The 18,701-nt window shown below is 44.4% G+C and overlaps 1 protein-coding gene across 2 annotated transcripts in view; it reads right to left on the bottom strand.

Moving 5' to 3' along the window:
• Positions 1-17,151, bottom strand: part of LOC114062268 (activin receptor type-2B) — a 71,827-nt gene extending 54,676 nt beyond the window's left edge. For both annotated transcript variants that reach the window (XM_027893526.1, XM_027893525.1), the window contains exon 1: positions 17,070-17,151. In XM_027893526.1, the coding sequence (XP_027749327.1) occupies positions 17,070-17,094 (25 nt within the window). In that variant the 5' untranslated portion in view covers positions 17,095-17,151. The remainder of the gene's footprint in view (positions 1-17,069) is intronic.
• Between the last annotated feature and the right edge of the window lie 1,550 nt (positions 17,152-18,701).

Below are 18,701 nucleotides of genomic sequence, written 5' to 3'. Positions count from 1 at the left end.
GTTGAAAGTCTTCAGGAATGCTGACTATTTGCTCTCCACAAAATCTTTGTTTCAAAGCGCTTCAGACAGAAAGATCAAAGCACATGTGGAAGTCCCCACAGACCTCAGCGACTCCAGGAGGGGCTTCCAAGTGCCTCAGCAGATATTTCCCTTGGATTCTGGAAGTAGGGCTGAGTCAATACTATGAGCTTTTGGGAAATCCCTCCTTGCAAACCATCCGCCTAAGGGATGGCGAGCAGAGAGCTCATCACAGCAGTGCTAGAAAGCCAGCAACTCTCTCTCATGCATTTTAACACACAGGGAAGCCCAATGAATCTGCAAGATGTTTTCTGGGGCCCAACAGGAATCCCAGACTCAGGGCATCCTCAGCAGGAGATTAAGGAACGACAAATTATTTTTTAGAGGGATCATCTGCATCACCCAGATGCGCCTTCCAGGTATTTTCTCTCGTCTCATTATCCTAGAATGGAAGATTTCATCATTATTCTAGGATGAAAGATTTCGATCTCCCAATTCTTACTTCCATCTTCCACTTACAGACTAAGGACACAACTTCTCCACAGTTCCTCTTAGAAGCACACAAACTTCTCATCCTGGACTAGCAGAAGAGCTCAAGCAGATGGTTTTCAGCTCAAACATCAGTATGGATAGTAGGTTTCTTGGTCCCATTTGTTCAGCAGAGCTTTCTGTCAGTAGCAACAGCCTCTGCCCCATCCTGGGTATCCCTGCAGGATTTGGAACTGATATGCCCAGCATCATTTTGCTCTTCAGCCAACAGTGCTGTTTCCAGCTCTACTGACTGCTAAGCAATCTTTAAAGGCTTAAGTAGACTCTTATCTTGGAACAGATTTTAAGCACATAGTACAAAAGGGACAGGTTACGGGTATCAGAAGATCAAGTTCCGCTGTCCATGCTATGTAGGACGTTAAATTAGTGCATCACAGTCCTCTTCAACAACCTTAACACCTACAAAATCTCAAGCCCATCGCACTAAGCTTCTGCTGGGTGACTCCTTTTGACATTTTAACGCTTCCCTGAACGGTCAGCCTGTGGCTGGGTATCACACAGCATCTTCCAAGCACACACATACATCATAAATCCTGCTGAAGATAGCATCTCCCCAGCTCTGTTTGACCCTGGCATGGAGTAAGTTTGACTGGTTGCTGTTTAGTCCTGTTCGTAAAATGTGGCTGTCGGGAAGAGGGTAAGGAATACGCATTGTGCCCTCCAAAAATGAGATATTTTGGAAAGTAAAGTGCATGACTCGAATAGAAACTAGCTTCACTTAATCACAAAACATTTCTCCCAGCTGGCCTTGTAAAATGTCATGCTTAATACAACCTCATTGCAAATGGATATTTTTTGATAATGCATCAGGTGCAAACCAGTGATTTCCTCCTGATGAGGCTGAATTAGAAGGGGCTGTGGCAAAGGCAGCTCCAGCACAGCAGACCAGGATTTCTGACCAGTATATTCCCCTCTAGGGGAAAAGGGACACGTGTCACAGATTTTCCACATGGGTATTTCATGGGGTAAAGAGCATTCCTGGCTCGTTACAAGGGGACAAGCAGACTGTGAGCTGCCTCTTTGGAGCCATCGCTCACGCAAGCGGGATTTCCCATGGCTGCCTCGAGCAGCACAGGCTCAAGCCCGGCTCTGCCCTCTCCCCTGGGTAAACCACATCCCACACGCATGTGTAAACAAGGTAAGAGAATGGGACAAAAAAAAAAAGGGAGATGAATAGGTGAGTAATTATACGCATTTTATGTATTCAATGTATTTTCCTCAACCAAAACAAACCGCCTCCATCATTAGTGGAAGGTGGGGACGAGTATGTGCTTTACATTCCCCACCGAACAATTGCTCTGTTTCAAGAGCATAAGAGATTCAGAAGGTGAAAGGGGTATGGTCCTCATGAAAGAGATACTGTCCTTGAAGCAGTGATGTGTGCCCATGAGAGAACACCTGCCTTAAGAGATACCAGAACAGTGGGAACATGCAGTGATATAACAGCGCTTCCATGACGGGATGGAGCCCTACCCAGCACGACACGTCTGTAACTAACACAAGGCAGAGATTCTCATACCAATTTAAGTAGTCAGAAGCAAGCCTCTCTTCGAAGGATTTCCCCCTAAAAGCAAAAAATCTGCCAGTTTTCTGGCTGCCTTTAATTAATGCAGCATCTCTGTTCCAATGCCAGACTGCTTTTCCTCTACCCTAACAAAAAACAGACTTTTTGTTGCTAACATTAAAACATTCATGACCATGAGCATCCGTTCTCCATTTCATTTATAGTATATTTAAATTGAGAGTCACTGGCTAAACGAAATTAGCAGTCTACTGTTCAAAGCATGGCCAGTCTTCCTGTACATTATGAAATACAGATAGATCATTCACATGGAGTTATTTTAAATACAATCTCCTTCACCTTCCACTTTTTTTTTTTTTCCCCCTCTGGAATTTAATCCCTGTGGCAGGTACTATTACAAACAACATGTCACATTCAGCAATCAATGGCTGGATGATGCATTAGCTCACCCTCTGTTGCTAACACAGCTGGCCAAGTTTGCCCATCCCAGCTGCAGCAGGACCGTGTGGCAGATATACCTCTCCGAGGGGTCACAAGTGCAGAGTATATATCAATAAATCAAAGAAGAGAGAGATTTCCACTGATTTTTCCTGCTACTGATAATTTTCATCTTTTTTGTCATTGTTTTTTAATAGGATGGTATCAATGTAAAGTGCCAGCACTCACCCTATGCTTAATAAGAGTTGCAATACATTAAGTAACGCAGACTAAGCCACAGCAACCATGGGAGGATTTAATGCAATAGCAGCTCATATATATCCATAAGAGGGCCCAAATAAGCCCAAATAGAAGCAGCACATCTGCTCCTACCATCCTCAGTGTATTCTTCAAACAATGGGAAGAAAAGCCTGGAGAAGCACTGACCCTCACTTCATTCAAAGAGTGCCCCTGCTCAATTCATGAAAGTTTGCCTTTCCTTCTCAACTGAAAGGACCAGAAGAATACTTGGGAAACCAAAAGATTGCTTGGGAAAAAAAAAATAAATATTTTTTTCTGCAGGAGGCATCAAACCATCAAACCCCATAAACTTTTCTTAAAAGATTTACAGCAAATTAGTGTGCTGGGGATTTAATTTTTTTTCTTTCTGGGTTTTTAGAGGGGAAAGGAAATATTGTTTTTTAATCAATCCTTCCACAAAGAGATTTACAACGCTAATGTGCTGAAGCATAAACTGATACAGTGACAAACCCCCTTTCTCCTTAAATGTGCTAATAAGGTTGATCCTTTCACCAAAGCTTTGTTCTTGGGAGGTTTCTGCAATGAGTTCACTTCTTTCACCGGCACAGAGCCCTGCTCATGTGGAAATCATTGGGCTGAATACATTTGCTGCTTCATCTGGCCCTCAGCATCAGGTCTCAATTGGGATTTGGGGTGGTGTGCGAATGACTGGACAGCAATGCAGGAAGAAAAAAAGAGGGATAAAAGAAAAAAAGGGGGGAAAGAAAAGGAGAGGAGGAAGGGAAGGAGGGTTGCTTTGACAATGCAAAGCGAGGCATCCTTTAAAATTACTTGTCTAGGAGTGGGAGCAGCTAACACAGGGCATGCCAGTCCTGGAGTGCAGCTTCCCAGCACCTTCACGTTGAGGAGCAGCAGCATCCACCTGCAGTGTCAGTACAGCTGGCCAGGATGCCCCATCCCACATTACCTATCTATGCAATAACCCCACACCACAGGTTTGAGAATGGAAATACCAAACTGAAATTACCTGCAGGGGTAAGAGGCCCTAAAGCAGAAGGTTAAGCCAAATGTAAAAGTCCCACCCCACTGAGACGCGCTCGGGAGAGGTTTGGCTTTTCAAAAGCGGTGAACTGATCAAAGGTGTGCACAGTCAGAGGAAGGCAGTCGATTTCCAGGGTCAATATCCATTTTGCCCATTAACACAACAAACTGGGCGCCTGGCTTGATGAGGGTTTGGTGCTAGGGACTGCAAAAAGTTAGGCTGAGACACTTCTTCTCACCCTCCACCTCTGTGCAGCAGCAGATTGTCACACTGATGAGCAACCTCAGATGCTCCATCCTGCAGTTACCGAAGATCAACTCATCCCAGTAAGCCCCAGGTTTTGTGCTTTTGCAGAAAAAAAGCAAAAAAAGCCAACAGCCTCCTCCAACCCATGTTGCAAACGGCTGCCAAGAAGTCCTAGTCCGTTTCCATCAGTGGACGCAAAAGGTCAGCAAGGACTTTGGCTCTTCTAACGCCCCACAACTGCCACAGCATCACTTTGAAGACAGATGAAGTTTAAAAACAAACAAAATCCCCGCGACTCAACAGCTGCTCTCCCTCATCGGGGCTGTGGCCAAGGAAGCATTCCTCCTGCAATATTTTTAGCTGAACACGTGCTACGTTTATTTCTTGAAGACGAGAAATCTCCTCAAGCCTGTGGCCATGAACACATGTGAGAGGACATTTAACTCTTTCCCACTAAAACGTCTGTGGGACGAATGTGAGGATAAATGTCCCTGCTGGCATTTTATGGGAAGACAGGGATTTTCTTTAACATCCTACATGTTTCAAAACCACTTCCCTCCCCCTGAGCCAAGAGGCACCTCCAAATGTCTTTTACTCATCTGAGTGCCCAATGGCTTGTTCATACCTCTGTCCCGAGGAGGAATATGCATATTAAACAGTACTTTCCAGGGACTTCCCAGGTGGGATCGTTGACATATGAGCAGGGCTCATACAAACACCATGCCCTGCTACAAATTTATCATATGCATGAACCTGTGATTGCTCCCAGCCCAAGGTGCCTGAAAACCTTTCCAGTGCTGAAAATTAAGCTGCCCAGGGATGGAGAATGGAGGTTCCACACCACCCAGCCCACTGTTCCCTCTGAGTCGCTGTATGGTGCAGGACGTGGTCCTTGGGAAGAGACTGAACCCCATTTAAAGCCCCCTCCCCAGCCAGACTCCTCCATCCAAGCTGGCCACTGTGCCCTACGGGCCACTCTGCGCTTGCTGCTGACTGCTAGTTAGAGCAGTATTTATGGCAGAGGTCTTTCTCCAGAAAATAAACATAAACGACTTAGCAGCACAAACACAGGCTGGACACGCAAGACAGAGTATAAATAACCTGCTTACCCTTAAAACCTTTTTCCAACTCACCTATGCCAAGTGTTTGTGCAGAATCCCCGTCTCAAATTAGAAACCAAATGTATTTTGAACAGGAGCTGACACTGAGTGTCCCCCGCCTCCGGGCGAGCAAACGGGCCATGCCGGCGCCACTGACAAGCAAAGGAGCCAGTTCCTTGCAGCTCATGGTTTCACCTCCCCAGCGGGAAGATACTGCAGGGGAATGGTAAGGAATAAAATAGAGATAAATGGGGAGTGTGCTATTTAGACATGCCTTCTCCTTCATTTTAAACAGGACCTAAGAGCAGCCTGGAAAGGCAAACCCCAGCCTGAGGTGCTGCGATCCACGGGAGCAGCAGTGCCAACCTGCTGGCAGCACTCAGGTAAGCTGGCCAAGAGGGATTTTAGGCTTGGCCCCAAAGCCAGGGGTGTGCGTGCCAACTGCCTCTCAAGCCCATTGTGAGTTCAGAGGTAACCAAGGCTCCTAAGGACAGGAGTTCCTCTAATCTGAGCTCACCTCACCCAGTGCACCCTACTGAACTCGAGACACAGACTCGGAGGCACCACAGTGCAAGCCCCACACTCACCCCTCAGCAGGGGCCTTTCAGTTTTTAATTTGGTCCGTTTCTTCCATTTGAAGCTCAGAGCAGCAGCCTCTGGCCAGATGTTACAGAAAGAACAGTTCCTGGAGTGCAGCCGGAGCCCTGCAGCGCCCACCTTCTCCTCACGTGGCTGTTTGGCCGTGAAACACGGTCCCTGCTCAGCTGAGCCAGGGACAGCTCACCCATGAGCTGGCACCGGGTTCCATCACTGCTCTTGGAGCAGCCAGCTCAGCTCAGCCCCTTCTTACACTGTCCCAGGGTGATGGGGACGACAAGCCAGGCAGAGCTGACAGAGGGGAAGCTCATCCCAACATGCCTGAATTTTCACCCACCTCTGGTAGCAAAAGTGGAAGGCCAAACTCAATGTATACAAGCTGAAGTTCTGTTTACTTATGCAATAGGAGATGAAGGGGGCAAGATTATCGCAAGATAATCACTCCCTTGATTAATTATAAAGCAAAGCCAGCTGCTTCCAATTCCTGCATGGTACCGGCTGCTTCCCAAGGAACCCGCCAGCACAGGAAAGTTTCAATTGCTTTCCTCCTCAACTGTTTAATTCTGAACTTAGGAAAATAATCACACTACAAACAGTGCCGCATCCATCTCCCAAAAGTGCTCGCTGCTTAAAGTGAACGGACTGCTGCCTAAACATGAAAAAAACCACCCAGTCATACAAAAAATGCTCATTCAAGATTCATCTGTGCTCAATTAAAGAACAGAGGAGCAGCTTATGAAAACAGTTACAAGCTATTATTAAATTTTACAAGGTGGGGAAGCCAAGAGGAATCCAGATATTCAAATTTTTGCCAGGATTGATTTTTTGTTCCACAAGCACAAATAAAAAAAGCAGTTGTAGAAGGTTATTTTGCCTCAACAGAATTGGTAAGTGCAGCTATCAATAACCATTGCAATAAATAAAACATTTTCTGGGAAGAAAATACCTGCATAATCATAAATTCGATGAAAGTCATCTTTCCTGGTACGGGGTGTACTAAGCACTAGGTACGTGGCCTGCCCCTAATTATTCAAAAAGCAAAGTGCTCCAGGACTCCTAGTCCAGAGGGGCAAACAGGAATGACAATTGTAAGAGCAATGAAAACAGGGACAACACAGATAGTCATCATCCCCATCTCCCATGATATGTTTATGAGTGGAGAAACCACTGAGCTTGCTGCTTTCCTTCCTTCCTAGGGAGGGAGAATTGGCAATCCCCCAAAAGCAATCCCAAAAGAAGCAAATCCCTGTTTGTCTCATTCCTTGGCACAACCCTCAGGGACCGGCCATGATGCTGATGGGCAGCATGTCACAGGGCTGACTGCATGTCCCCCAACTCACTGGGGTCCTGCTGGGCACCACTGCTGCCCCTCCGGCCTTTGGGGGAGAAAAGCTGCTGGAGGGGACAATTCCAGCAGACTTTTGTGACTGTGAATTCACCCAGGAGGGCTAAATGACACTTGTGTGAAAGGGAACCTGCGCCGTGGAGCTGCTGCGGCAGGGATCAGGTGAGAGCCATGCGAGCATCCCTGCTCGTGTTTCCCTGGCAACTCCAGCTCCTGCTTCCCCTTACACATTCCCTTCCTCTCTTCAAAGCAGGCCAAGAATCCCTCCATCGCTCAGCCACGCAAGCCAGAGATTAGTGGAGCTCAGTGAGCCCTATGTCCATTTAATACAAGTTTTGATGGAGGATGCATTGGCATTAAATCCTGTCTCTGCACGTGCACTCAACCTCCCCTACAAACACATGAAGAACCCGTTTGGAGAATATGGTATGTCAGCATCCCACCCAAAACCTCTCAGCACTCCATAAAAGAAACAAGGATGAAGACAAAGAACCAAACTCCAGCACTTGCCGGCAAACTTGGATGTGCCTGGGCAGATATCACCTAAAACCAGCAATCATGAAAGGGGTCCAGCATCCTTTGGAAAGCCAGACATGCCCAGATATTGAGGTGCTTAACTATTAATCTTTTGTGGCTGAGGTCTACGACATCTTCCCACGCTGGAGAACAAAGTGCAGCCAAGGCAGGCTCTCCATGGCCCTTACTCTCACAAAACACCAACACTTTACCAGTTAAAGCATCTCCTGCCACTGCTTTTTTGTCTCTCCCTGTCATAAAAATGACACTTGGGAGTTCAGGCATGAATGCCCAAACTCAACTGTGGGCATTAATCAGGCTCTATCCATTCAAACCTATCCCACAACAGAGGAATTTGCTCAAAAAAGCAGCTATTTAATCACCGAACATGCTTTCCCCAGCACTGTGGCTCTCCTATCCCTGACTGATGTAGCTACAGCAACAAAAGCTCAAGTACAGGCACAGTGATATCAGTGAAGAAAATACAAGTTAGGTGGATGGTCTCACCTGGAATACTTCTGTCTGTACAACAAGGGTTACTGGGTATAGTTTTGGAATATATTTGGTCCTGCAGGAAAACACTGAGCTGTTTTATTTACTTATGTCACAGGTGTAGCTGAGAAAAGCTGGATGTTTCTGTTAAATTTTTTAGGCAAATTCTCAGGGAGAGCGACAGTTCAGGACTTAATCCTCCCCTATCCAGGGCAGCACATAAGCACATTTAAGCTGAGATTGAAAGATGTTCAAGCTTCTAAGCTTTGTGGAAGAAACCTGGTCTAGTAGGAAGTGTCTCTTGTCCATGGCAGGGGTGTTGGAAGTAGATGATCTTTAAGGTCCCTTCCAACCCAACCCATTCTATGATTCTACGAAGCCACACCCTTGAAAAAGACAAGAAATGGAGCAAGAAATGCCACAGGGGAGAGCAGGCAGATATCTGTCTCATCAGAAGACAAATGAGATTGCAGCTAAATCTAAATCCACACCACAGGAACACATCTTCATCCCCACTGAAGCCAAGACCAATTTTTGATTCCATGGATTAAAAGAAAAAAAACTCCCCTCCCCCAAGCCCATCTCCCAGATAAATTAATTGATCTCTGGTTATTTCTCCTGCCTTTGCACCAATGTAGAAAGATGGGATCTAGCTAAATCATTTTGATTAGCTGGCATTAAAGGAAAGCCCACTGTAATGCTGGGCCATTCAGTGCTGGGTGAACACGTGCTTTGCCAACCAAAAAGCCTTGAGACGTGCTCGACAATACACCCTTGAAACTCAGGTGTTTTAGGCTAAAAAACACACATGGACAGAAAGGGAAAGCACTCCTGTAGTGGAGGAGAGGCTGCCAATGAGGGACCTTTGAGTGGAGCTTCTCAGATAATCTCCTCAACTGCACAAAAACCATTACAGCCAGAGATGAAGTCAAAACACTATTAATAAAAAAATGTGGAAAAAGGCAGCAACTGTAGAATTCTGCCAGGAGGCCACATCAGCCAGGGGTTTGCTGAATAGGTCACTGAGGGCTGACCCGCAGGGCAATGGCTCCTGCAGCTCCATGTGGCACTGGGCTTTGCACTCCAGAACCCCAGAAAGTCCAGATGGGAGAAAACATCTGGCCAAGATGATGGCAGAGCACAACTCTCTCAACCCAACAGCCTTTTCCTGAGATAGCTGTAAAAACACACACGGCCTTCAAAATCTCCATCCATTGAGACAGCACCAGTGTCAAAAGGTTGAGCAGGAACAGAGCAGGCAGATGCAGCACCACTGCATAACATCTCCTTTAGGAGGCACTTGGGATAAGAATAGCTCATGGAAAGAAAATCCAAGCTATGGGAAAGGATTTAAACAATTTTCTTGAAAAATGGTTAAAACCCAGAACATTTATTTTCATCCGGATATAGAAACGTGGATGATGAATAACTGTGTCCTTAAGCGTTAGAAAAGTTGAGCATGAAAGATCTTTTACACTTTATCTACACATGTCCTCCCCCAATAGGCTGCCTAACATCTGGTTAATGTCATCAAAAACAACCAATTGAGAGCATTCAGACAACGTGCTTCAGTCCACCTCTTTCAGCAAAGGCCTTAACCATGCCATCAAGACAATAGAAATTAATATATGCTGGGTCTAAACAAGAATCACAAGATGTGCTCCACTGAACAGGGACAAAAACTGGGATAGATGATGCCTTCAATCAGAATTTCACATTCCTAGAGTAAACTGAGTGGCTTCAACAGTGGAAAAATTGAACAGAGAGGGAAGTTTTGCTTTGGAAACATCAAGCTACTCAATCAACTCTGTGGTGAGGGACTCCACTGCAGACACTGAAACGTGGAGACTGCAAATCCAGCTGCAACAGCATGACAGGCAAAATGTATTGAAATTGAATTAAAACACTAATGTACCATCAATAGCACTGGCAGTGAATATTTGTTTATTTTATATTCACATATTGTATTTATGTGTGCATTTGTGTATATGTGATATTTCAAAAATTCAATAGTAAACATTTCACTGGCCACAAATCTCTCTTTTTTTTTTTTTTTTTTTCTTCCACAAAAATGAAGCATTGCCTGGGTTAACTGGCCACAAATCTCTGCAAATTATTTTTATTCTTCTTCCCCAAGAATGAAGGACGGTGCAGGTTTGGAGATGAGCACCATGGATCCAGCACGGCTCCATCACACGTGAATCCTCCTCACACCAGGGAACATTTTGCATCAGCCTCGTCAGGTTATACAGGAATATAATTAATAAGGTGACATATCCCACATAAATAACTTATGAGAAGCCTGTCACTTGGAGGAGAGATGGTAGCCAAAAGGTATCCTCATTCACTCTAATAATGGATCGGAGAGAAAATACAAACACCTGGATGAAGCATCCATCTTTGCACTGTCAAATATCCTCGGAATATTTGTGCATCTGCCTGGCAAATGTGCTTTTATTTTTCTTTCTCCCTCCTCAGCCTTTTTTGGGGGTGAAGGGTGGCATTTGGGGAGTGCTGTAATTTTAAGATAGCGTGAAAATGAGTGAAGGCAGAACTTCTGGGCAAGATGGGCTTTCTAATAACAAATGCCCTGCAGTGAGTTGCAAGTATCACACATTCTTGTCCACCAAGGGTGTCTCTATACCACAGCCAAAACCAGGTGAGATGCCAACTACAGGCCAGGCAAAGGAGAAGAATTTATAAGGAACTTCCAGGAGCTGCAAATCACCTACTGAAAGGCAGAAAAATCTATAAATCACTCCACTCCTCCAAATTAGTGGAATGGCTTTTGAGCACAGCAATCTGACAGACTCCTGAAATCAGAATTTTACTCCTTTAAATATTCCCAGTAGTGCATGTAAAACCATTTTGAAGTCACTTAGTTTGCACTGCAACTGGCAGCAGGGGCATCCCCTTAGAATCACAGAATTATTAAGGATGGAAAGATCACTGAGTTCAACCACTAATCCAGCACTGTGATGTCCACCACAACAACCTCCCCAAGCACCACATACACATGTCCCTTCTCCTTTTCTATCTGTGCTAAAAGTGCAGAGCTTCTCCTCACCTTTCCTTTCTCCCTGCAACCTTCTGCCTTGGAGCTGCCACCACGAAGCCACCGAAGCCACCAAGCACTCCAGAACACCCCAACCCCTGGGTCTCCACACCCCTCTCCTGCCCTCATGATAAAGCCATTTTCTTCTGTTGCTTTACAACTGAGAGCTGGTGGACAGGCCAAGGAGAAACCCCCACAAGGTCCACCAGCACACCGCTCCTACCACGCCTCATGAAGGAGCACAGAGTGCTTCAGGCAGTGTGTTAAATCTGGAGCTATTATTTGCAACAGCTCCAGATTATTTGCTATTTTATAATGACAGAGCATGGGACGCCCTGGCATTGGTCCCACTCTTTGAGCATAACTAACCTCCAAGACTGCTCAGACTGTCAGGAGGCTGATTACATGAAATAAAACACTGCATTTGACTATTAATTAATATTGACTTCACTGCTTAACCCTCGAACATGTAGAAATTTATAGGATCGCTCTCCAGGTTTATTAGGGCACTATTAATAATCTGAGGAGTATTTGGAGTCAGTCACCTTAAGGAACTCAAAAGAGCTCTTTGGTATGATGCATAGACATCATTTCAGGCTACTTTTGGCTTGGAAAAGCATTTGGCTAATTTTCAATTTGTCAAGTGAGCCCCTGACAAGTTGGTAATGTATAACAGAGCAGATCTTCAGGAATCTCCAGCAAGCTTTTTCTCAGCCGTGGCCGGCCACAACAGCGTGGCACAGGGATATTATAACAAGCAAGATAATAACCAGATGGAGCAGAGCAATCATCTCGGCTATTTTGGTAGATCCACTGCAGATGAACATGATACAAAAGCCAATTAACTCTAATATATCTGACATGTAAAATAGTTTCACGTTGAAACTTTGGGTTTTTTTTTTTCCTTCCACATTTTTCCTCAGATGCTGAGCCTTCTTAATATACGACAGTCTGACATTTTACAGCAAACATAAAGCTAGCCTTTAAAAATAAAAAAAAAAAAATCAAAGGAAGCATTTAATTATGGAATATTTTAAGTTCACAGGAAAGTGGAAAAAATTAACAACTTTTGTTAAAAATTGGTTTTCTGAAAAACCCCCCAAAAACCCCCCACAAAACAAAAACACAACCCACATCACTATTTTCAAGCTTTTACTTGAAAACTAGAAACCATCCTAGCTTCTTACACATATCATCACATACAAAATTGCTAAGGACTGGTTTTTTGGGGTAGTTTGCTCAGTGACAGGGAGGAGACTTAGGACAAAATCTCCAGAAATCTTACTTCTAAGCCATTAACATTCTTTACAAAACCCAACATGGTTTTTAGAAAGGCCAAATCTGTGAATATGAATCTCTAACCATTACAAAGGATAAATTTAGTCAAGGTGCTTTCCTCAAAAGAATAAATAAGCAAAGCTTGCACTGAGAGAACTAACAGAACCCGGTGTTTCATCTTCTAAATCTGTGACTTACAGATGCTTAAAAGCAGTGGTCCAAGGCCTGGGAGCTCAGTGCCCGAGATGTTAAAAGCACTTTAAATCCTTTAGGCTGCTTTGAAAAATCTCCACGTCTTTGCCACATGCAGATATTTTGCACCGCGGAGCCAGGAATCAATGCAAGCATTTAAACTTCCTTTTGTCAGGAATGACTTAAACTGGGAGAGCACAGAGGCTTGTAAACAAAACTGCTGACACCTCCTGCGTTATTGAGAGCGAACCATGATGCAGCATTAATTGAACGAGCACCTTCAATCTGTCAAGTCAAACGACACCCACAGGGGCTGTTCCTGGCAGAGCTCAGGTTGATGTTGCAGCCAACAGGGCCATGTCATTAAATCGGGAATTTTTCATGATACCTGAACGTCTGTGACAGCGCTCGGGTCATCTTGGAAAGATGAAAGGACCAGCACAGCTGCTGAGACCATCTTCACGGAGCCTGGGCTTGATTATCAGTGACTGAGTAAGAGGCTCCTGGTAGTCTCACTCCACTTGAAGATTTCTTACAGATTGGCTGATTGTCACCTCCCTAGCATACTGTCACCTCCATTGAGTCTGCACTGCTCCTCCAGCCCGAGGAAATGCATTTTCTACCCACTAACACAGGTCCTCTAGCCCAAGATGTTCCCTTCTGCCATATTCCCACACACACATCTGTGTTTTTTCCACCACGGAAAGTAGATCACTTGCAATGGGAAAATTCCGCTTTCTCACTTGGCAGAAAAAGGATGAGGTACTCAAGACCCCATCCCAACATGAAAACCAAACCATTTCCTTCCAGCATTGCAGAGTCACTGCAGCCAAGGTGCTCGGTTTTGCACACTTTGCTGAGATGACACCAAATGGCTACAGCAGAAAGAAGCTTTCAAAAAATAAAAAACAGCGTCATCAGAAAGAACGTAAAAATTGGTGTAGGTCTGGGCTACCATACCAGCACAACTGCTCCTGCAGAGCTCCTGCCTCTCCAGACCAGTAAGCTACACTAAGTCAGTAGATTTTCATTGGTGTGAACGAACGATGAAGCCACAGAAACAAGACCAAAAATGAAACCAAGTTCAGATGGCAGAACTGCTTAAAATCATTTTTATCATGAGCAATCAATCCTTCCAGTTCCCTTCATTTTAAAACAAGAGAGAAACAGCAAAGAGTAAGGTGCTTGATTTTTAACCCCCTTCTCCAGCTCCCTGTACCAGCTCTGCCCAGGAGTCGTGCATTACATTTGCTTTTAAGTGAAGGGTTACAGAACAGCATCTCCTCCTTCAGTGGGGAAAACAGAAAAATATACAACAAAATTAAAAACTAGCTAATTCAGGATCAAGTTTCCAACTAGCGTGGTTCCAAACTGCTAGAAAGAAGGGAGCAGAAGAAAGGCAAGACCCTGTATGAAACCTATTATCCCAAGGATCTTCTCTGGCAGGGGAAAACAGAAGTCACTGAGGTCCGACCTTAAGCCCATTCGATACAGCCAAAGCAACCACCAAACAGCCCATTACCATCAGCACCTCACTAAAAGAAAAGAATGCTTTTACCTTTCCTTTCAACCCTACTCCATCTTCTCCACTTTTTTAGGAGACAGCATTTTGCAGCAGGAACTTCTACTGCCTCATTTTTGGTAAAAACCTCTTAGTACGAACACTCGAATTTGACAGACATCAGCATTATTCACTCTTGCAACTCAAGGCACGAGACCCCTCAGAAGTCTCTCTTGAGTAAAATTACTGTTTTTTTCCTAATTACACTAGTGGTTAATGCACCCTCTGACATCGGAAAGGCTGAACATTTAATTTGGCAAAGTTTAGTGCCAATCTGCATTAGGCCACAGTGATTTAACCTCTACCTCCATGGCACTGTGCCTACATCATTCTCCTAACAGCATATATCCCTGCCCTACATATTTTAGTGGAATCCCTATGGCTGCTGTGCCAGAGCGTCCTGAACCAGCAGCTCTCAGTGAATCATCAGGGACACTGTGCAACCCCATCACAGCAACATGTATTCTTCCCAACCACCAACCAGTTTGGGTGTCAAAACCAAGACCTTCATTAATTAGAAGGCTAATTGCACTGCTAATTACACTGTACACTCCAGTGCAATGCTTTGCACATCTCAAAACCACAACTCCGCACAATCCCATACTCCGAAGTTCAAACAGAGGAAGCATCTAGCAATGCTTTTGCTCCTGAAATAACCCCACAAAACCCTCTCCATAATTTCCTAGCACGCACCTATACAGAAACACAAGAACTACATAACAGTAGCAACAAAGAAGAGATTTGCTGGTCGGGAATGACACATCTTGTTCTGAACTCGCTTGTCAAGACCTGGTGGTCCTTCAATCCAACCCAAATTCATCCAACCTCAGCACCTGAGAAAATGAGCACCTCACCCATGTGGGATTATCACAATGGCAACTTATTAAGCACACAACCAGGAGACAGCTCCATCATGCACATGCTGGGTATGTACATAACAGCTGCTTAAACTCTAAAGTTTGTGTGTTTAATAGTCTTATTATTATTCATTACAGTTTATTATTTATAATTAATTAATAATAAATAATGTATCACTTTATAATTATTATTTATATTATTTGAGTACCCTGAAAATGCTGATACTTGGTTTCCAGCCTCCAAGTGCAGTGGAAAGTGTTTTCTGTGCTTACAGACAGGGGGCTGGGACACTGAAAAGCAAAGAGACGTAGGAAGGAACATGGGGGACGGCTGGTGAGAGAGCAGGGGATGAACCCAGGACTTCCCATGTGCCCAGTGTGCCTGGTGACTGCTCCATCCTTCCTCTCAGCAACGGAATGAAGCAAAAGTGGCCCTCAAGTATGGTTATAACGTCCAAAAAACCAATATGGCCATAGGATCTTTTAATGTGAACAAGTTTATCTTCTCATTCCCCTTTTTTTTCTGAATTAGCAGAGGAGTTAAAGTGTGAAGTCTCATATTTTGTTTTGCCTGTCATTCAAACAAGCAGTGTGGTTTCAATCAGTCTCTCACCACTGATTCATGACCTTCCCAGCTGCACCAGGAGATGTGAATCCCTTCTGGAGTGGTGAAACTTGGCTACATGGCATCACGTCAAGCACAATGTTTTCTGCTCCTAACTATGAGCATTGAAGTGTTTTGTTCTCTAAGCACTTATCATACCAGATGTTTTAATAGAAAATACACTAAACACAGTTTAAAAATTAAAAAAAAAAAAAAAATCAGAGCAAAATGTAGAGATATTATACCATAATTAGCCAATGCAGATTTTGGCCTCAGAAACAACAGTAACACCCTGACGTTGTCTGTGAACTGTGCAGCCCAGGAATGCACCAAAGTCCACAGGGGAAAGAAATCACCGCCAACAGCCCTCACAGCGCTCTGGGTGTTACTTTTTCATGTGGCACCTTCTGCTATTAACATCTCCTTAGTCGCTATCTCTCGTTTATTGGAGGACAACACTTCTTTATCAGCTGTGGCTCCACAAACAAGCCAAGGCCACCAAGGAGAGGGAACTCCCAGGGACCAGGCAGCAGTGCTCCAAAAGCCTCACTTGGCTCAGGCTCCTTAAAGCTGCACGATTTACTTCCTCCAGAAGCTGTGACTGTAAGAAGGATATTTCTCAAAAAAAAACCCCAAAAAAACCCACCCCAAAACAAAACAAACAAAACAAAACAACAACAAAACCAAACCAACAAAACAAAAAACCTCAAAAATAAACAAAAAAAAACCCAAACATAAACAGCATTTTATCACAGAGATAACAGTGTTTCCCTGGACAGCAAGTTCCTGCTGCCAGAAAAGGTGAAGAGCCATCAGAAACCTCCCAGTGCAGCTCAGCACCACAGCGATGCCAGGAAAAAGCTGGAGGGGCAACCAGTCCTTCTGCACCCCCTCATGTCCTTACAGACATTCATGCCAGGAAAGGGAAGGAAAGGGGCAGAGCCACAAGTTGGTGGTGTCTATCTGCTTCTAATCATCTATAAGGCAAAGGGGGGGGGGGAGAGGAACTGCCAATGATTTAAATTAATTATATCAAAGCAGAGTTGCTCACCACGGGCAAAACTAAGGGTGAGACTTCATGTTTTACCTTCTCATCCTCCTTTCTTCTGACTTAGCAGAGGAGTAAGTGGGGTGCAGCCAAGTAAGAGCTGGGTTTGAGAAGTCACCCACTCCTTACCACAGGCAGGGACATCAGCCCTGTATCTCCTTCCAGGGGCTTTAAGCCACCCTGTTTTGTTGTCACTGCATGTAGCCCAGGACAGACACACATGGCAGGGCAGGCGCTGATTGAAAGCCACCAACACTCCCACCCAAAATCTGTGTTTGCTCAAGTAAAGGCAGGAGCACCTCCGAAATACCTCACACGCACACACACTGCCAGCACCAAGGAGAAAAACACAGCTCAGAAGGATCAAACCTGGTCGGGAAGGTGGTGCCCCCATGTCCACTTCTTTACAGACTTCCCAAACTGTCCCTTGCAAACTCCCAGCTCCGCCTGATGTTTGATCTCTGACCGGGGTGAGCAAACACCACGGTGCAGAACAAATTGTTCCCTTTTCCAAAGTGGAAAGCCAGCCCTCCACGTCTCAGTTTCATGCGGGACCGATCCTGCAGCCTCAAAGAGGATGGTGCCCCACCAGGACTTGGGGGTCACAACCTTCACTTGAGTTCAAGAAAGGGCTCTGCCGACCTTCTCCGCTCAAATTCCACTAATGGCATTTCCAGCCAGCAGCCCCCACCCCATCCCACTCCCTCCAGAGAGTCCCACTCTGATCCAGCCGCCTGAAGAATTTAAGGGGGGAAAAAACACATCCCTTGGTCTCTCAAGCAGTCCTGCATTTTGCAGCATCTTACATTTCACCATGGGAGATCAAAGCGGTCCTGATATCACAACAGCACAAAAGAAACTTCATATTTCAGGTTTTCCTGCATGAGTTCTCTGTGTCCTGCTCCAAAAGCAGAAATTACAAAATCCCAACCTACACCTCTATGAAAGAAATATCAGCAATTCAAATGAGGCTGTAATATTTTTTTTTCGGTCTTTCACTCTAGCTACATAAATCAGATAGTGAAAAATAAGATCATGACACAAAAGACCAATCATAAAAATAGCCCTATTAATTTTCCTCTAAACAGCTCAAATAAATAGAGTGCCATTCCTGCATTTTGAGACTATTCAATTACAGAAGGAAAAGAAAAAATGATCCAGCAATACAATGCAGCTACAGCATTTGAACAGCTATGAAACCAAAAGGAGGGAGTTATCGATTTATTTTTTAAATTAACACTGCATTGCCCATATTGCAGAATGATCAACACACTTAGCAGGAAACTTGAAAAAAAAAAAAAAAAAAAAAAAAAGGAAAGTCCCTAAAAACATTTAAGAAAGCAAACCCCACAATGTATGGTTTTCCTGAAGCACACTGGGCAGGATCTGAAGTTACTCTGGGCAGCCATGGTGACAATATCTTGTATCAGGACACAGTACAGGGGCCATAAACATCTGATTCTATTGTTCTGCCATATAAGCAATCACTGCCTCATTATCATCACTATTAAAAACTAATGCTGCAATCGTCAGCAGATCAGCTGATCCCTAATGGCCTGCTTACTTTTTTGCAGTGCTAATTCATCAGTATAAAAGTCTTAAAGAAATCTTACCCAGTTAAGTAAATCATCAATTGTACTTGTTAAAGATTGTATTCTTTTAGCATAAATGTTTCTCACTGAGTTTGCAAGCAAACTATCATAGGGGGAGAGAAAAGTGAAAAATTCCCTAGATTTCTACTTCTCACCCCTGGTTTTAATGTCTCATAACTCAAGTTTCAGTCTAAAAGTTAGCAAATTCAGTCTATACTCAAAAAAGGTAATTTTGTGAGGGCTTTATTGTTTTTAATTCTGAAAGCCAAAGAACAGCAAACTCTCCTCATCCCCTTTCCTTCCCACAAATCAGGCAAGTTCTCCATGCTGATCTGTGGCTTGTCCTTTCAGTTTAGCTGAAAAAAGTGGACAGAGGGAAGTCAGGTTTTCCCCATTCCAATCCAGGCTT

This window comes from Empidonax traillii, unplaced genomic scaffold, assembly GCF_003031625.1.
Source record: "Empidonax traillii isolate 1590-97213 ecotype Southwest subspecies unplaced genomic scaffold, ASM303162v1 scaffold393:size534744, whole genome shotgun sequence".
In the NCBI taxonomy this organism is placed as follows: domain Eukaryota; kingdom Metazoa; phylum Chordata; class Aves; order Passeriformes; family Tyrannidae; genus Empidonax; species Empidonax traillii.
This window is presented reverse-complemented; position numbering and strand designations above follow the sequence as displayed.